Here is a 19,845-nt window from a genome sequence, read left to right on the forward strand (position 1 = left end):
TTTAAAAATGGGCAGGTGGTATAAACACTTTTTTCCAAAGAAGACATACAGATGGCCAACAGGTCGTCGTCGTCAGCAGCCGTCCGTCTCGAGAGACGATGGTGTAGCTTCTCAAGAGTCTATCTGCACCGCCGAGAATGGCTGTGCAGTCCGACTCGGGAGTGACATCGTATCTGTCTCCTCCCGTGTTGAATCGACATCTTGCGATGACGCTGAAGCTACAGAGCCTGGGCAGGGTGATATGGAGGGTCTGCTGTTGCCCATGCAGCAGACCCCCCCCTCTCTTCGCAGCTGAAGGGTCCAAGGGAAAGACGGAGTCAATACAGCTTGGCTTCAGGTGCGCCGCAGGAGTTGCCGGTGTTGACTACAACGTCAAACCGCCTTAGGGACTCCGGCTCCGGATTTTCTGTCGGGGTTTACTCCCTTAGCCTTTCCCCTGAAGAGGTATGCCGCAAGGCAGCGGAGGTTTTTTGGAGTCAGAGTTTTCCTTCTCTGATGTGCCCTGACTGGAAGATCGAACCAGCGACACTTAGCTCGCAGGCCGACGCTCAATCCACTGAGCTAAACCAGCCAGGGCCAACAGGTAGATGTTCAAAAAATCACTAATCATCAGAGAAATTAAATCAAAACCACAATCACCTCATAGCAGTCAAAATGGCTACTATCACAAAAACAAAAAACAAGTGTTGGGGAGGATGGTGAAAAAAGTAAAGCCTTATGCACTGTTGGCGGAAACGTAAATCGGTGCCACTACTATGGAAAACAGTATGCAGTTTCCTCGAGAACTTTAAAATAGAACTACCATATAATCTAACAATTCCACTTCTGGGTGTTTATTCAAAGAAAATGAAAACGCTAACTTGAAAACATATATGCACCCCCGTATTCATTGCAGCATTATGTACAATAGACATGGAAGCAAGTAAAGTGTTCATCAGAGAATACTGGAAAATACAATATGGTATATTAGAATATTATTCAGCTATAAAAAAGAAGAAAATATTGCCATTGTGAAAACATCGATGGACCTTGAGTGCATTGAGTGTAGTAAATTAGAGAAAGACAAATACCATAAAAAAACCCCACAAACAAAAAGCTAAACTCATAGATATAGAGAACAAATTGGTGACACCCGAAGCAGGGAATGAGGGATGGGTGAAGTGGGTGAAGTGGGTGAAGGTGGTCAAAAGGCCTGAACTTCTGGCTATAAAATAAGACATGGGAATGTAGTGTATAACGCGGTGACTATGGGATATTTGAAACTTGGCAATATATACAAATATCAAATGATTATGTCGTACACCTGAAACTAATATAATGTTATCTGTCAGTTATATATTAATAAAAACCATTCTAGGTTGTGCAGGAGAACTTTAAAAATTTCTTAACGTTAGTTCCTACATCTGGAAATTCTCATGCTCTTCCTTTTGCCTACAACACTGTCTTCTATTCTCTACTTAGTATAATACCTCTTACCTATTCTGCAAGAACATATTCATATATCATTATCTTTATGAAATCATTGCTAATACTGCTAGATGTAATCTTTCTCTCTTCCTAAAATCACAGTTATATTTAATTTCTTTTATTATATCAATTAGCATACAATCTCTATTTTTTGTCTGAGACTATTTATTGAGAATAACATTATCCCCACATCATTGAGAGAAGCCAGCAGTTCTGCAGCTATGGTAACAAGTTAATACGAGAGCTTGTTTTTAACCCTCTTTAACTACTCCATTATAATTCTATAGCCATGGCAACAACAACAAAAAAATCTCAAGAACAAGTATTAAAGTTGTTTTATCAACTGGTGACAGTGACACATCACCTCAATACACACAGTTCTGAAAGCCAACCAATCACTTAAGAGATCCTACTTTTTGAAAGTTAAGCAATGAATCAAGCCTTACTCCAGGAACAGAATTTTTGAAAGCAGGCCAATCAGCAACTCAGTCCTTCCTGAGAAACTACTCTGAATCCTGTGTCATTTCACTCACTGCTAAAAGCCACTAATCACTGACCTGCATGCTGCATAACAAATGACCCCCAAACTAGAAGCCTAAACAAACAAACACTTGTCTCATACAGTTTCTGAGAGTTAGGAATCTGGACTATATTTTCTGGTGGGTCAGGCCAGGGTGTCTCATGGAGCTGCAGTCACGCAGTCACTGGAGTTACAGACATCTGAAGGACTCACAGATGGAGGCTCCACGTCCATGTTTCATTGCTCGCATAGACTTCAGTTCCTCACGGGCTATAGGCAGATGCCCTAAGTTCATCACACATAGAACTCTCAGTATGGCTGGCTGCCCAGGTATCTTCATAACATGACAGCTAGTTTCCTGAATAACTTATCCAAGAGAAAGTAAGGCAGGAGCCACAAAATGTTCATGCCTACCCTCAGAAGTAACACCAATAATTACTACTACTGTACTTAGTTGGTAACAGATACCAACCCTGATGCAATTTGTATGATTTCTACCCAAGAATGAATACCAAGATGCACAGTTCACTGGGGCCATATTGTAGGCAGCTATGACTCTTCCCAACAACCCCATATAATATCAACAGTTGATATTTGCTCAGAGAGACTGTTTAACCTGCATAACTCTTCCTAAAATCACCTTTGAGTTTTAATTTCAGATATTGAGTGCTGCTGTCATCCTTTGTCATTTAGAGATGCTTTTCTAGCATTCTTTTTTTTTTTTTTTAAGATTCTCATTTGGTAGCATTCTATGTGACCCATGACCAAAAGGAGGGTTCACTGGAACTTAACTGAGCCAAAACTCTCCCAGTGTTTTGGATCTGATAGAATATGAACACTTCTGAGGCAGGGAGTAAGCTTTAATTAGTTCTCAATCTTTTTGACAAGCATGTAGTAGACAATACTTGTAGAATTAATAGATGCAGAAGTCAAATAATAAAACATTATTCTTATAATTTTACCAAGTTCAGTGGTAAAATATTGAGTGGTAGCTTGCTTGTTGTAATTGTGCAACTCACATTTCCTATAACTTATAGATCTGATGCCACACCCTCTTCCTTAAAGCTTCCAACCTGCTCGGTGAAAATGGGGCTGGTGGAAGGGAGACATACTTTGAGTTTACCATGGAAGTCCAAGAAAGCACAGACCTCACAAAGAACACATTCACTCCATTAAATGTGGAAGACCTCAATTATTAGAGTTTTGAATAACGTGGCCATAGTTGAAAAATTTTAACCAGATACACTATATCATTCAATTTTACCTTTCTGTTGAGTGATTCATATGAGTATACTGAATATCAAAAGTTTTAAACAACTGAACCAACTAAAAACAAAATGACATTTTCCCACCAGCAATTACACTTACAAAAATGCATTCACATCATTTGCCCTTAACAAAGAAAATCAAAGAGGCATTAAAGAATTTAACAGTGGATGCTGCTGCCAGTTTATAGTTGGTAAAAAACAAAAAAAAGGGGGAAGGATTATAGGTATATACCCAAACAACTTTTCAAGTCCAGTTGAATTTATAATATAGTTTTTAGTGACTACATTATTCTCCTCAAGCAAGCAGATACTTTATAGGCAGAGCAAGGCATAATACATTTCAACTTATCCAAATTATAATAGACAATAAATAAATATAAAAAATATATGGAGCTTCTTTCAGATTAGGATAATCCTCAAAGAACAAGTTCAAGATGATTTAGTTACAACTTATTTTTGCCAAGAGTAATAAATGTCTATATTCTAAGGAAAATCAGGACAAGTCAGAACTGAAAAATTTAAAAAGGCAAAATAAATTACACGTATATAGAATAGTTACAGTAAAATATGGCAAAAAAGAAGATAAAAAGATTAATAGAAATCTAAGTAACTGCTGAGATATATATTTTTAAAGTTTTTAAAAGTGCAAAATATAAGCAGAACATGTAGCCGCTAGGATTACATCCACAATAAATCAGACATATTTGATTATCATATATTATTTTGGGTTTCATTACTTAAAGAAAATGAGAAAATTTGAAAAATCCTGAGAGACATTCCAAAGTCATTAAGGATTAGAAAGAGGGCTTCTGAGGGAAAATATATTAAATGGCCAACTTTAGAGAAAAGAAAGTCTTACTAATCTATGCTTAGCCTTTATTTTATGGAAAGTGAAAAAGTTACACTTGCAATGAAGGGTGTATAAGAAAAGAAAGTCTTATGTTGCAAAGTAGAAAATCCTAAGAGAGGAGATCATCAAATATCAGACTTGACTGTCAAGGACAACTGTGCAATTGCCTGAGTCCTTAAAGATGGGATTATCATTTGGCTAATGTCATCAGGTCTTGCTGAAGGCAGTAGAATAAAGTGAATGGCACAAAAAGACACCTTGTACTTTGATAATGGGCAACAAAACAGTGATTAGACCAGAAAATCAGGTTCCAGTGTTAATTGTATAACTTAAATAACCATATGTTAGGAGGTAAGTAAAATTTTACTATGTTAAGGGATGGAAATGACATGTAAAAAAGCAGTACTAGAAAATTAGAGGTCTATACTCATTACTCAGGATCTGAACAAATTAGAAACCTTGCATTAATACAATAATATGCTTTCAGTTAAGAATGGACCATTAGTTTGAGAAAGTAATTTAATCATTCATTTGTATTCCCTAAATGATTTCATTAAAAGGTAATGGCCAGCCTACCCCTTTCAGGGTATTCCCATTAGAATTTCAGGAGTCCCTTAATCTAACCTACAGCTTCCAGGTTAAAAATCCACCTAAGTCACAAAAATTTAATGAAGGAGAGAAACAGGTACAGTGTCTTTGGGACAAGTCAGAAAGTTGGGAGCTCCGGGAAAGACAACTCATAAGGAAAGATAACCAAAGACATGTTAAAAGACTAGGTTTCCAAAACAACCTTTCCAAAAATAGGTCTGAGAAGACCTATGTTCCAAAAAAAAAAAATTTAAAGACCTTTTTTTATACTGTTGATTTTAATATTATAAAATTATGATTCAGAAGAAAAACTGTGTGCATATTAAGCAATTTGAAATTATGACTTACGAAGCATTACAGTTATATTCAAGTCATTCTACTAGGAATTATGGAATATAGAAGTATGGATATACTGAATATTTTTAGAGTATGCCTGATCCTAAAACTATATGATTTGTTAGTAACCCAAACCATTTATATAGCATTCAGTAACTGTATTAACTACTCCTCAGTTCTTGCTGATGATACATCTCTAAATCTGCAGAGTGAAATCAATAAACAGAAATACCTACATTGTGGAGTATTAATGTTGGAACATATAATAAATTCCCAGAGCTATCTTCCCTAAAATGTTTAGTCAAGGAGTTACTGAGTTTCAAAAAGCACTTTCTGTAATAGACTGTTCTTTTTCAAGGCAAATGCTGCAAACTCCCTTGTCAATCAATTTAATAACCGTAATTCAAAAAGAGGCAAAGCCTTGGTCACTTGCTAAAAAAGAAAAAGATAAGCCTAAAGTCTCTGAAGATGGGGTTCTCAACTTAAAACATAACCCCACTTGTATGTATATTCTTTCTATTTATTTTATTTGAACCAAATGTTCACAAATAGGCTCTAAAATTGAACATAATTTTTTAAAAAATGATATGGGTCATGTTCTGGTAATTTTTCAGGTGGAAAATTGCAAAGAGAAAATAAATTGTAACCAGAGTCTTGATTCATTTTACAGAACCTAAAAAGTTCAACAGTCTTTTTCAGAATTTTCTTGCTTTCTTTCCCTCCTCTTCTTCCTCTAGGCTATCTATCAGAACTGAGCACTTAAATATAATTTCATTTTCACGGGCCCAATAAGATTGCATTAAATTTATGACTCTGTAGATAAATCCTAAAATGCTAGTTTTAAAACTTAAAGAGAAATCATCTTGCAAAAATATTACCAAAATACAGATTTGACTATTTTGGGTTTTTTTATGTTTTTGACTATTTTTATAGCTCTATTACATTAAAGTATAAATGAAAAACTGCACATATTTAAAGTGGACAATTTAATAAGTTTTGACATTTGTGCACATCTGTGAAACCATCACCATTATCAAGATAATAAATGTTTTTGTTGCCCTCACATTCTGTAATCCATCACATCTCACTTCTGCTCCCCACCCTACCCCCATTCCCAGACAACCACAGATGTGTGTCTGTTATGTGGTTTAGTTTGTTTTTGTTTTCTAGACTTGATATAAATGGAATCAAACACTTGCATTCCTTTTGTTTAAATTTGGCATCTTTCACTCAGCATAATTCTTTTGAGGTTCAGCCATGTTATATATGTATCAATACTGTCAATATTTTTTTCTTTTATATTTCTGATATATCCACACTAGTTCTGTGTGGATATATCACAACTTGTTTATCCCTTCATCTGTATGTTAGCTTTTGAGTTACTTCTAGTTTGGGTCATTTACCACAAATGTATCTATGAATACTGACATACAAGTCTTTGTATGGACACAGACTTTCTTTTCTCTTGGGCAAACTTCTAGGAGTGCTGTGGCTGGGTCATGCAATAGGTGCATCTTTAACTTCTTAAGGAAGTGTCGAACTATTTTGCAAAATTTTTTTTTTTACCATTTTGCATTTGCAATGGCCAATATTAGTGTTCCAGTTGCTGCGCATCCCTGCCAACACTCTGTGTGCTGTTGTCTTTTTAATTAATCATTATGGTAGGTGTATGATGGTGTCTCATTGTGGTTTAATTTACATTTCCCTAATGACTAATAACAGGGCATATCTTTTTTGGACTTGTTTGCCACTCAAATGAATTTTTTCTCTTTTTTATTTTGTTTTTTTTTTAAACTTTATTTATGGTAAAAGGAACTTTTTTAGTATATAGTTTGTTTTGATTGATTTTTAGAATCATGTAACATTACCATGATCAAGATACAGAATAGGCCCACTTACCGAAGAACTCCCTCATGCTTCCTCTATACCCAAGCCCTCCCACCAGCCTTAAGCCATGGTAATTACAGGGCTAATCTCTATTCTTATAGTTTTGCTTTTTTTCCAAATTGTCACTTAACTGGAATCAATATGTAGCTTTTGAGCTAGGCTTCTTTCTCTTCTTTCATGATGTATTTAAAATTCACCAACGGCTGAGTACTGTTTTATTGTATAGAACAAACAAATTTTGATTATCCATTCACTAGTTGAAGAATATTTTTGCTCTCTCTAGCTTTTGGCAATTATGATCAAAGCACTTTCAACACTTAATAATAAAAATAGGCAAAATAATTGAACAGTCACTTCACTAAAGAAGATATACAAATGCCAAATATATGAAAAAATGCTTTATATCCACTAGAGAAATTAAAATAAAATCACAGTGGAAGACCAATACTTAGCTATTACAATGACTGAAATTAGAAAGCCTCATTACACCAAGTATTGATAGAGTTGTGCACCAAATGCAACTCTCGTATTTCTGCTGATGAGAAATATGAAATGGTATAACCACTTGGAAAACAGTTTAGTCAAGAGAGAAGCCAACATATTTCTATGCACAGTCCTGTATATGAATGTCCAGAGCAGCTTTCCTTGTGCAATCATTTTTTTTAAAGCAAAACAACCAAAATGTCCATCATAAGGTGAATAGATGAAGACAGCGTGATTCCACTATTCAGTGGAGGCACAAAAGTATAAAATAGCCGCTTTTTAAAATGCAGGCATAATACTTCAGAACTAAAGAGAGTATTCTAGAGGACCTACGTATTACCCCACATTATCCACTTGACAAGTTAGAGTCGTATAAAGTCGTTTCTTCCTAACTATAGAAGGAAACAATAGGTTCAGCATCTTACCTATATATTTGTATCCTTCTTCCCCATTTACTATGGGTCTCAGCCAAGTTGACCTCAGTCGCCTATTATTCTGCACATGGGCACCTTGAGGAGGATAGAGTGTAAATAACATCTCAATTGCATTCGATTTCTTGATGAGTTCAGAATATTTTTCACGGTCTTCTGTTAAAAAAAATGAATATTACATTTTTTTAAATTTTAGACATTTTTATAAAATGTCTAATGTGTTTCTTTTAAGGGGTGCAAATTAAAACTCTAATAATTTGAATGTTAATGATTATGTTGACAACATAGATTTTCTGTAGCCAAAGGTACTTCACCAAAAAACTTACTGTTCAGATCATTCCTAGCAAAAGTTAAGTAAGGGCTTTACTAATAGCATCTTCAAACACTCTAAAGCACAGTTGTTAGTAGCTATAGAAAAAAAGTAAGATACCAATGAACAGCATTTACATTCTGCATCCTATAGCATAACCATATATATTTAGAAACTGCCATTAATAAATGAAATCAGATTAATCAGGCCAAAACATGTTGAGTAAATGTAGATTCATAAACTGAAATTGCTGAAAGAATTAATATTCCTAGGATATGCTTTAGTAATAAATATACAAACATTTATATAGCACTTACTATATGCAAGATATTTTTCCAAGTGCTTTAAAACATTAACACATTTAATTTTCAAAGCATATCTCTAAGGTAGATCTTATTACTATTTCTATTTCACATCAAGAATTTGAGACCCAGAGAAATTAAATAACTTGCCTAACCCTTTCAGTCTATAAATGATGCCATTAGAATTTGGATTATCTAAGGAAGCTCTTATTTGAAAACAGATGCTTGTCCACCAAATATGACCTGCATTAACAAGTAGATAAGAAAACTGGTCCTGGCTAGTGTGGTTCAGTGGATTGAGTGCTGGTGGGGGAACCAAAAGGTTGCCAGTTCGATTCCCAGTGAACGCACATGCCTGGGTTACGGGCCAGGTCCCCAGCTGGGGGCATGTCACCCACCCCCACCATCAGCAACAGATGGCTGTTTCTCTCTCACACATAGATGATTCTCTCCCACTCTTCCTTCCTCCCTTCCCCTCTTTTTAAAAATAAATAAATAAAATCTAAAAAATAATAATGATGATTTGAATTGTAGACTAAAAAAATTTGGTTACTCTTTTTATTTGCCAACTCTAATCCCATATGCATGGCTTTTATTCTCCCACATTCCCCAAGGAACCAAATAAGACAGAAGTAGTTAATAGGACATTTTGTGGCAGATCATTCTCAGATATGTAAAATATTTTCTATTAAAAATAATAGACTGAGTACCTACTTCGAAAAAATTAAAAAAAATTTAATAATTAGGAAATAGACAAAGTTGTCAGCTTTACATTCTAAGATGATAAAAAGAAATCTTATCTATTATTACACTTGTTCTTTTCTAAAATTATTTAAAAAAGATATTTAACACAAAAATTGCACAAGCAACACAATCTCAGATGAAAGGACAATACTTCACATTGAATGATGAAAACCTTGAGTTTAGAGGATTGTTGAAAGTATCAGTTTCTTTCTAAGAAGTCTTTCCTCAACACAAATTGTAGCACAGACACATTTCCAAAGGCATGTGTGTAAATTGTTAAGTTCAGGACAACTCCAAAGCATTGGGTTGGCCAAAAAGTTCATTTGTTTTTTTTCCATAAGATGGCCCTAGTAGCACTTAATTGTCTTTAATTTCATTCAAAACAATATTGTTAGATTGTATTGCAACAGCTGTCACATCGGCATGCATAAAAAAACAAACAAACATCAAAATTGGTGACTTTTTGTATAGCCATTTTAATATTGAAGAAGGAAAAAAATACGAATCATTTTCAGCATATTATCCTTTATTATTTCAAGAAAGGTAAAAATGCAGCTGAAATGAAAAAAAAAAAAAAGGTGTGTGCAGTGTATGGATAAGATACTGTGACTAATTGATATGTTAACAGTGGTTTGCAAAGTTTCCTGCTGGAGATTTCTCACTGGACAATGCTCCATGGTCAGGTAGACCAGTTGAAGGTGATAGCAATCAAATTGAGACATTAATTGATAACAATCAATGTTCTACCATGCAGGAGATAGCTGACATACTCAAAAATATCCAAATCAATAAAGTTATTGGTGAAAATGAAAACTGTCTTATTTTACAAAAAAAAAAAAAAAAAGAAAAACAATCAAACAAACAAACAAACAAAAAAACTCCACATGGACTTTTTTGCCAACTCAGTATATTAGCAAGGGTTAGGTGGCTAACAAAGCTTCACTAGTGACCCTGGGTTATTAAAGGTTATTAAATCAGAATGGCAGGCCTTGTTATTAATGTCAATTATTAACAAGTATTTTTATAAGTATGGGCAGAAATACCCTAATCCTCTACCTTAGCCCAATAACTTACTACACTATTATGTAACTAAATTTATCACCAAGGTAAAAATATGTTTATTGTCTTCATACAAAGTTTACAGGCTGAAAACATTGGGGACAGATAATAGAGGTTTTCTTCTATTTTGAATATTACACATTCACTTAAATGCTAATTTATCTCTCATGGACCACTGACTAGTCACATGAAGATTTCAGTATGCAGTGATATTGAACTGGTGGTTTATAATCTAGAACCTATTATAAATAACCAATTTCTAAATATTGTACTTTTAATATCTTTCTACTGTTTAGTTAGAGCGTTTAATGGTATATTTATTTTCTTTGACTTGAAATAACTGGATGTCACACTTTTTTGTCATGCCATTTTATCAGCTTTTTTATTTATTAGTAAATTTAAAAGGATACCAATTTATCAGTATGAAAAAGTTTCTTTGTCTTGAACAAAGAAAAGTGAATCTATAGCATCCCCATATCAACATTAATGAAATTTTCTTTTTTAAAGATAATTGAAGAAGGAAGGAAACATTGAAATTCAAAGCAAAAGGGTAAAATGATTAAGAAGGCAGTAAATATGCCAGTGGATGATATAACCAGTAAAAATAAATGCAAGGACCACTGATCTCTTATATTACAATTAAATACTGACAGTATTTAATTTAAAGAGCAAAAATGTCCATTAACATTTGACTGAGTAAACAAATACACAATAAGGATGTGAATTAATTAAAAATTTGTTAGGTACAGCAAATATTTCTATTTTTAATCCCCTCAGTTCATGTTAATTTTGTTAGTTCTTTACTACATAATTCAAAAGTTAAGTGTGTAAAAATTGTCCTTCACACATACCCATATAAAGCCAATCAAAATTCTATTGTAAAATAGAAAATTAGAGAATTGCAGGCATGGGATTGTTCAATGATCTCAGTACAATTATTTCAAAATATTCACTTCTTAAGTAGAATAAATATGGAGACTTAATAAGGTAACTATTGTTTAATTGTATTCCCATGTTGATATTTTTTGCTTTTCAGCTTATTAGCAAATAAATATATTTTCAAGTGTTTGATAATAAGAGATGAAAGACTTTTTTTCCTGTCTTTAAGTAATTTAGATAAAAACAGATTACATTACTATGCATAAATCATATAGCTACGTAAAACACTAAAATGATCTTGATTAATATTCAAACACAATTATAAGAATTCTTTATAAGGATCATTTTTTTTAAGCCTATGCATGTTTGTGTGTGAGTGTACCTGTGTACTGGAAGTAATGCAAACATTGTCTCATAAACAATTGGAGTATTATGATTAATATTAAGTATTTTATTATAAAAAGATGCCCTTCATTTTTCTCTGAGGGTCTGAGTCTCAGGATGGCCAGATTAAATCCATTAACATGATTTTATTCTGAGAGACTTAAGATAAATGTTCCTCTCACCCTAGTGGGAAATACAATAGCATAGAAAATTCATAAAACTTAAGAGCGCAGTGGCAGTGTTTATTGAACTCACCATACATAATTTAGAATATATTTCTTTTCATTTCGACTTTTTATTTTTCACTTTTTAAGAAAATAAATTTACCTCTTACATTGGATTATTCAATTAAATTTGAATTACCTAACCCTATTGGGTTTTTTACTTTTATTTTCTTTTAATGCTACAGATTGCCATTCTTTTGGCCTTTTTCACATATACAAGGTCTGTCCAGACAATATCCAGCTATGCAACATGAGAAATAGAGACATTTATTGAAGAAGACACAAGATACAAGAAATGTTGTACGTAAGAGAATGACATCTTGGTTCCCTTCAAACTTGGCACCTTGGGACCTCACACAGTTCTTCCAATTGTCATCAGCTGCCCTGACGTATTTTCCTTTAACTCACACATGGTCCAAAATCTTCCCTTTCTTTTTTCTTTTAAAGTATATTTTATTGATTATGTTGTTACAATAGTTCCAATTTTTTCCCCTTTGCTCCCCTCTTCCCAGTACCCCCTTCTCCCAGCAATCTCACCCCCCTTAGTTCATGTCCATGGGTTATGCATACAAGTTCTTTCTCTTCACCCTTCCCTATATTATTCTTTCCTTTAATTAATTAATTAACTTATTAATTAATTAATTTTTATAACAATAAAAAATAACAATTTTCCCCCTCTCAGACTTAAGACCCTTTATAATCTTATAAAGGACAATGGGAGAAAGTCTCAAGCTCCTCTAGCTGCTTCAAGCTGAACATGGTCATCGTCCTACCTACCCGTGGGTCCAGAAATCCCTAATAAGAGTGGGGGTTTGGCAGGGAGGGTGGCCTCCCCACATGGGGAAGGATCGTGCAGACCCCAGGTCAGTTGGCTGTTCCCGGATAATGGCATGCTTGGTTTAACAGGCTGGCATCCTTGTTGTATTCTCTGGTTCACTTTTGCTCATTTGTGTGTGTTGTTCATTAGTCTCCTATAAAGCCATCCAGTCCAGGGCTTTTGTGTGCGGGGAGTTTTTGGATTACTGCTTCAATTTCACTAGTTGTTATTGGTCTGTTCAGGATTTCTGTTTCTTCTTGATTCAGTTTTGTAAGATTATATGTTTCCAGAAATTTTTCCATTTCATCTAGGTTGTCAAATTTCTTGTGATACAGTTATTCATAATAATTTTTTTTCAATCCTTTGTATTTCTGTGGTATTGGTTGTGATTTCTTTTCTTTAATTTCTAATTTTATTTATTTGGGTCTCCTCTCTCTTTATTTTATTTTATTTTATTTATTTATTTTATTTTTTGATGAGCCTGGCTAAAGGCTTGTCAATTTTGTTTATCTTTTCAAAGAACCAGCTCCTAGTTTTATCAATCTTTGGAATTGTTTGTTTTGTCTCTATGACATTTAATTCTGATCTTGATGATTTTCTTCCTTCTATTTGCTCTGGGCTTTGTTTGTTATTGTTGTTCTAGTTCTTGTGGCTATAGGGTTAGATTTTTTATTAGAGATTCTACAGTCCTTTTTAGGTAGGCCTGTATTTCCTCTCAGGACTGCTTTCACTGTATCCCACAGGTTTTCGGCTGTTGTGTGTTCATTATTATTTGTTTCTAGAAACTTTTTGATTTCTTCCTTGATGTCATTGTTAACCCATTCATTATTTAATAACATGTCACTCATTTTCCATGAGCTTGAATGTTTTCGAATTTTTTCCTTGAGGTTGGTTTCCAGTTTCAAGCCATTGTGATCTGAGAAGATGCTTGATATATTTCCAATTTTCTTGAATTTCTTGAGGCTTTTTTTCTGTCTTACCATATGGTCTACCCTTGAAAATGTTCCATGTGCACCTGAAAAGAATGTATATTTTGCTTCTTTGGGATGAAAAGTTCTATATATATCAACTAAGTCCATTTGATCTAGAGTGTTGTTCAATGCCTCTATATCCTTGGTGTTTCTTTGTTTCAAAGATCTGTCCATTGTTGACAATGGGATGTTAATTTCCCCTACTATGAATGTGTTGCTGTCTATATCTTTCCTGAAGTCTTTCAAAAATTTCCTTACATATTTGGGTGCTCCTATGTTAGGTGCTTATATGTTCACAAGGGTTATATCTTCTTGGTAAATTTCTTCCCTTAAGTATTATAAAATGACCTCTTTGTCTCTTTTTATGGCCTTTTCTGTGAAATCTGTTTTGTCTGATATAAATATTGCTGCCCCAGCTTTTTTTTTCATGTCCATTTGCTCGAAATATTTTTTTTATATCCCTTCACTTTCAGCCTGTGTAGATCTTTTGTTCTGAGATGGGTCACTTGTAGACAGCATATATGTAGGCTATGCTTTCTAATCCATTCAGCTACCCTATGTCTTTTTATTGGTGCATTTAATCCATTTACATTAAAAGGTTATTGTTGATAGGTACTTATTCATTGTCCTTTTCCCCCTTTGTACTTGTGTTCTTCTCTGTCTCTCTCTGTTTCTTCATCTTCTTAAAGCAGACCCTTTAGCATCTCTTGCAATGCTGGTTTGGTGGGGATGTATTCTTTTAGCCTTCTTTTGTCTGGGAAACTCCTTATTTCACCTTCCATTTTGAATGAGAGCCTTGCTGGGTAGAGAGTATTCTTGGTTGTAAGCCTTTGTTTTTCATTGCTTGGAATATTTTTTGTCATTCCTTTCTGACTTGTAGTGTTTCTGTTGAGAAATCAGCTGATAGCCTCATCAGAGCTCCCTTGTCTGTTATTAGCTGTTTCTCTCTTGCTGCTTTTAGGATCCTCTCTTTGTCTTTGAATGTTGCCATTTTAATTATGATGTGTCTTGAAGTGGCCCTCTTGGGGTTCATCTTCATTGGGACCCTCTGTGCTTCCTGGACTTGCATGAATTTTTCTCTCATCAAGTTAGGGAAGTTTTCTGCTATTAGTTTTTCAAACAGATTTTCTATCCCTTGCTATTCTTCTTCTCCTTCAGGTATTCTTATGATATAGATATTATATTTTGTGTTGTTCTGTGGCTCTCTCAAAACCTCTTCATTCTTTTTCAGTCTTCTTTCATTTTGTTGCACTGTCTGGGAATTATTTTCTATGTTGTCCTCCAGCTCGTTGATCTGATCTTCTGCTTCCTCTAGCCTGCTTTTAATTCCTTCTACTGTGTTCTTCAATTTAGAAATTGTATTCTTCATTTCCTCCTGGCTCTTATTGATAGCTTCTATGTCCTTTTCCATGCTGGTGTAATTATCAGTATGTTCCTTGTAGTTTCCCTAGAGTTCATTGTAGTTTCCCTGGAGTTCTTTGTAATTTTCTTTGAGCTCACTGAGCTCATTGAACTTCCCTATAATCCGTGTTTTGAATTGCATGTCTGATAATTTGCTTTTCTCTATTTCATTTAGCACTCTTTCTGGGGATTCCTCTTTTCCTTTTGATGGGGGGTTGTTTCTCTGTCTCCCCATTTCTGTGACTCTTCTTTTTGTTGTTGTTGCTTTTTAGATTGATGTGCACTTTCTGGATCTGCCACTGGTGGTGTCAGACCATGTACCAGTCTGGGCCTAGGCAGCCTGTTGGAGACTTCCAGGGATCTACTGCCTTTGTTTGTCTCCTTTAGTTGTTAATATATTCAATCTGTGATCAGCAGTCAGTCTTGCTTAAGCACCGAGGGTGGGGCAGATTAATTTCTGTAGGCTGGTCACATTGTAATGAAGCAGCTTTTTCTGTCTCTCTGTGGTTATAAGACTTCTCTCCAGCTAGTGTTCAGTTGGTTATTCCAGATGATTTCTCCATAATTAAGTTGTAAGTCCAGATTGCTCCTGGGTGGAGTTTATTGTAGCTTCCACTTACTCCTCTGCCACCTTGGATCTGAAATCTTCCCTTTCAATAGTGATTTTAGTTTGGGGAGAAGCCAGAAGTCACAGGGCCCTAAATGTGAGCTGTAGTGGGGATGAGTCACCTGGGTGATTTGATGTTTCAATAAAAATCTTTACACATACATGATGCATGAGTAGGCACATTTTCATGATGAAGTTGCCCATCACCAGTTGCCCATAGCTTCAACCTTCTAAATCATCTGAATAGTTTATGTGGAGGAATGTTCAAGCTTAACTCAAAATTGGATGCAAATTCATTTCTCTACTCACTCAGTTACTTTGCATGAGACTGCCACATAGTATACATGCTCACTTAATGGCATCTACCACTCCCACTGACTAATACAGTGAAGTTGTCATTGTTCACATTGTTCATGAATGTGCACTCCAGTCCATTCTCCTTGGCTGCCAGCTTACATGGATGCTGTGAAAACCATTCTCATTATATTAAAAATATCTGGAATTTTTCCAGATAGATTAATATATATATATCCTTAGGGACAGAGAAAATCAAACCAATCTTTAGGCTATTTATTAGTAATATTAGTTTTAAAAGGTATAATGGGGAGAAAGTTGGAGTTACATACTTCATTATTTTCAGTACTATTGCCCCTTATCTCAATCCCTTAGCAAATGATGATGATGATAATAATAATTGCCAGTTTATTATAACAAGCTTAGCTACATGGCTCTACTCTACAATTATGTCAGCCTGCCATGCAAAATATCATTATGAAAAAAACCCAAAGATCTATCTTTCCTTTTCTATGCTTAGTACTGTCTCTAGATTCAGTAGGCAAAAATAATATCATGGTATTTTATACAATAAAAAATGAACTCAAAATAAGGAAGAATCTTTCCTTATGGATTTTCCAAGTGAATACCAAATAAATATTTAAAAAATTACTTTACGTATTAATTTTTTAAACAATAAAGGTTGTCTTTTAGAACTGAAGAATTCTACAGCTTTCTGGAGATCATTTGTCAGGCTAAGGTAAATTTCTCAATAACAGTAAAGAGGTCTATAATTTGAGGCCTGTATACGGATTATAGAAAAGCTAAGATTAATTTAAATCCTTTCTGAAACAAAGTTGGGTACAAGCTAATTAATAGAAGAATTTACTTATTTAACAAATGTCCAATTTTATGGTTTTATTTATTTATAAATATCAACAGGTACTAATATCTCTGGTTAAAGATGGTATAGTAAAAGCAAGTTTTTTCTTCTTCTCCTCTCCCATGACATCTCCCCCAAAATCATGTTTCCATCTAACAACAAAATAAATATATTTACATCTTAGTGAAACACAAAAATTCCCACAAAAGTCAATAACCCTGAAGAATATTTGATAGAAACAATAACATTCAAACCTAATTTTAAAAGTATGCTTAGAACTGACCCAAACTTCCTCAGATCCCAAACAAGATGCAGATACATCTAAAAAAGAAAAATCACAGTTCTGAAGGACCCCTTCAGGGACCTTTTGGAAGAATAACAAGACCCATGTGTGTGATAGAATATAGGAGAAAAAAAAATGTCTGTGAGAAACTTAGACCATACCACACCTCAGAATAACAGTTAAGGTGGAGCCAAAGGAAGAAAAATATTTGTACATGTCTGTCTCACAGTCAAAATACATTCACCCCATCATAGTGTCTCCTACATTAGGGCAGCATGGATTTGTAGCTGAGAAGTTTAACCTGTATGTTTCTGGCCCATACATTTATATCTAGTAATTTTCCTTCATTTCATACTGTCTTTGACCATGTTGGTCCAAGCTGGAAGTGTTCTTCTGGTATAAACGTCTCGATAATCTTGTGGTTCTCCGATGCATGCTATGGGCATTTACTCCATTAGACAGGAGGCTTCTCCACACATCGTTCTTGGAAAATTCCATCCCCATTCTTGACTTCCGCTTAGATGACTGGGTGGTTCTAGGGGTCACATATTTTTTCTCCATACAAATCCTTTGTGTGACTGAATTTTTTTAACCTGTCAGATGTTGTTAGCGAATGGTTGTCCAGCCACACCCTCAGCTTTATTTTACTGTATATTTTTCTAATAGTGGACCTCTTGATTTAAGCATTTTTCACAATCTGAATTTCCCAAAACACCTAATTCTGAATGAGTTGAGAATTTTCCAAAACATCTGATTCCTTTTTGTTTAACAGTTGTCTCTGTTTATCCTCATGCATTTTACTATAGGCAGCAAAAGTAACTAGGCTTCACATTCAAATTTTTGCTTGGCAATCTCTTCCGCTAAATGTTCAAGGTTATAGCTTACAACTTGTACTTTACACATAACTATGAAACACATTTCTTCTGAGCTTTTGTCCACTATATAATAAGGGTCTCCCTTCCCGTAGTGTCTAATAAAATGTCCTTCACTTTGAGCCCTCAGTAGCAGTACCTTTAACTTCCATGATTCTACCAACAGTTTCTTTGCGATATAGAAATTCTCTAAGGTGATTCAAGTTTTCTCTATCGTGCTCCTTACTTCCTTTTAAGACCTTATTAGCAGAATCATTAATGTCCATAATTCTACTAAGAGTCTGTTCAAAGCAGTCCAGGCTTTTGTTTTTTTAAATCAGGGTCTTCAATCACCTACTGCCCAGTTACACATTTTTAGATAAGCTTTATCAGTCAGTGTTCAACTAGAGAGGCAGAATCAATAAGAGATTTATATTAAGAGCTTTATTGCCACAAATCAGTTTATACAATTGTAAAGATAAGTTAGGCAATCCCAAAATATATACAGCAAGCCACCAGGAAGGACAGGCTGGAATTTGGGTACACAAGAATTTCTTCTTCAGGAAAGCCTCAACTCTGTTTTAAAGGTCTTCAACTAATGGTACAGGCCTATCCAGATTATCTAGGATAATTTCCTTTACTTACATCAACTGATTAATTAAGCACTTTAGTCACATTTACAAAAGACCTTTATGGCAACATGTAGATTAGTGTTTGAATAACTGGGAACTCAAGCCTAGTCAAGCTTACACATCAAAAAGACCATGACAAGCTAACTAGACTTAAGGATATAGAATGTATCCTTTGGGACCGCAAATCACTTCCATCAGGTGGTAACAGCTGGCTTCAGTTTTTCTAAAACAACATTCAACAAAAGAAAAAAAAACCTATAAAATTTTGAAAAAAGGTGTAATCCCAGAGTTCTAAATTAAGCCATTTATAAAGATAGCCAAAAAACATTCTCAGGAAATAAAGCACCCACAGTCTCTTCCTGAAATACAAAAATAAATAAATAAAATAAAATACTATATTTTGTTAAAATAGATCTAACAAAATTGAATCAAAATAAAAAACTAAAGAGTGGAGAATCCATGATAAACATGAAGGAAATTAGGGAGGAAGGGAGGGAGGGAGGAAGGAAGGAAAGAAGAAAGAAAGGGAAGAAGAGAGGAAGGAAGGAAGCTGGTAAATATATAGAACCACAAAGCCAACCAACTGAAGAACTTATAGAAAAAGTACATATGTTAGAAACCTTGGTAGTATATTTAAAAATCATCATATATAATTTTTTAAACTGAGATATTTGGGAGAACATGTAATAGGAAGTTTAAATGTGATAATTTTATACCTTTATTGGTAGGTTGTCAATAAAGGATTTTGGTAAATTAGGAATTACTTTAAGTATTTAAATTACTTACAGTATTCTTTTAAAAAATGTAGAATGATTCTTAATTGAGTTAAACTTTCAGTGTGTAACATACATATTATTTTAGCAAGACACAATACTGCCTCTAACAATTAAGAAATTTGGTTACCAAAGGGCAACTCTCATGTAAAACTTTTTCTATAAATATATAAACAGCATAATTTTCTATAAAATATAAGTATATCATGTTATACTGTTTTTTATATTTAAGCAAACATTCATCAATCAGGTTATCTAATAACTGTATTGAAGAGAAAAGTGATGTTTAGGTGGTTAGATGATGTATTCCTGACATTTCTAAGATACAATAAACAGCAAAATTCCAGTTTTTTGTGCATGTTGTTTCTTGAAATATAATAAAATTTGAAATATTCTACAGGCTTTTTTCCAAAAGATAAAGATTAATTGCTTGACTAAAGATAGGCTTTCAGAATTTACAGATGTGTATGGGGATCTTTTGTAGGATAATGAGCTTAAAGGATAAGTAAGTTAAGAGATCTGCTACCTTTCTGTTTTAAATGGGCTTTAAAGAAAATTTTGTAAAAAAATATATATATAAATTGAAAAACCAAAATAAAAAAAAATCTAAAAAAAATTATAT

General features: G+C 34.1%; 1 protein-coding gene across 1 annotated transcript in view; it reads right to left on the reverse strand.

The window, feature by feature from the left end:
• The window catches only part of IQCM (IQ motif containing M), a 234,099-nt gene that overhangs the window by 50,357 nt on the left and 163,897 nt on the right, over nt 1-19,845 (reverse strand). The window contains exon 10 of the mRNA XM_090290157.1: nt 7,825-7,986. Coding sequence (XP_090146283.1) covers nt 7,825-7,986 — 162 coding nt within the window. The remainder of the gene's footprint in view (nt 1-7,824; nt 7,987-19,845) is intronic.

The sequence above is a fragment of the Furipterus horrens genome, unplaced genomic scaffold (assembly GCF_987537825.1).
Source record: "Furipterus horrens unplaced genomic scaffold, mFurHor1.1.pri manual_scaffold_10, whole genome shotgun sequence".
Taxonomy (NCBI): Eukaryota; Metazoa; Chordata; class Mammalia; order Chiroptera; family Furipteridae; genus Furipterus; species Furipterus horrens.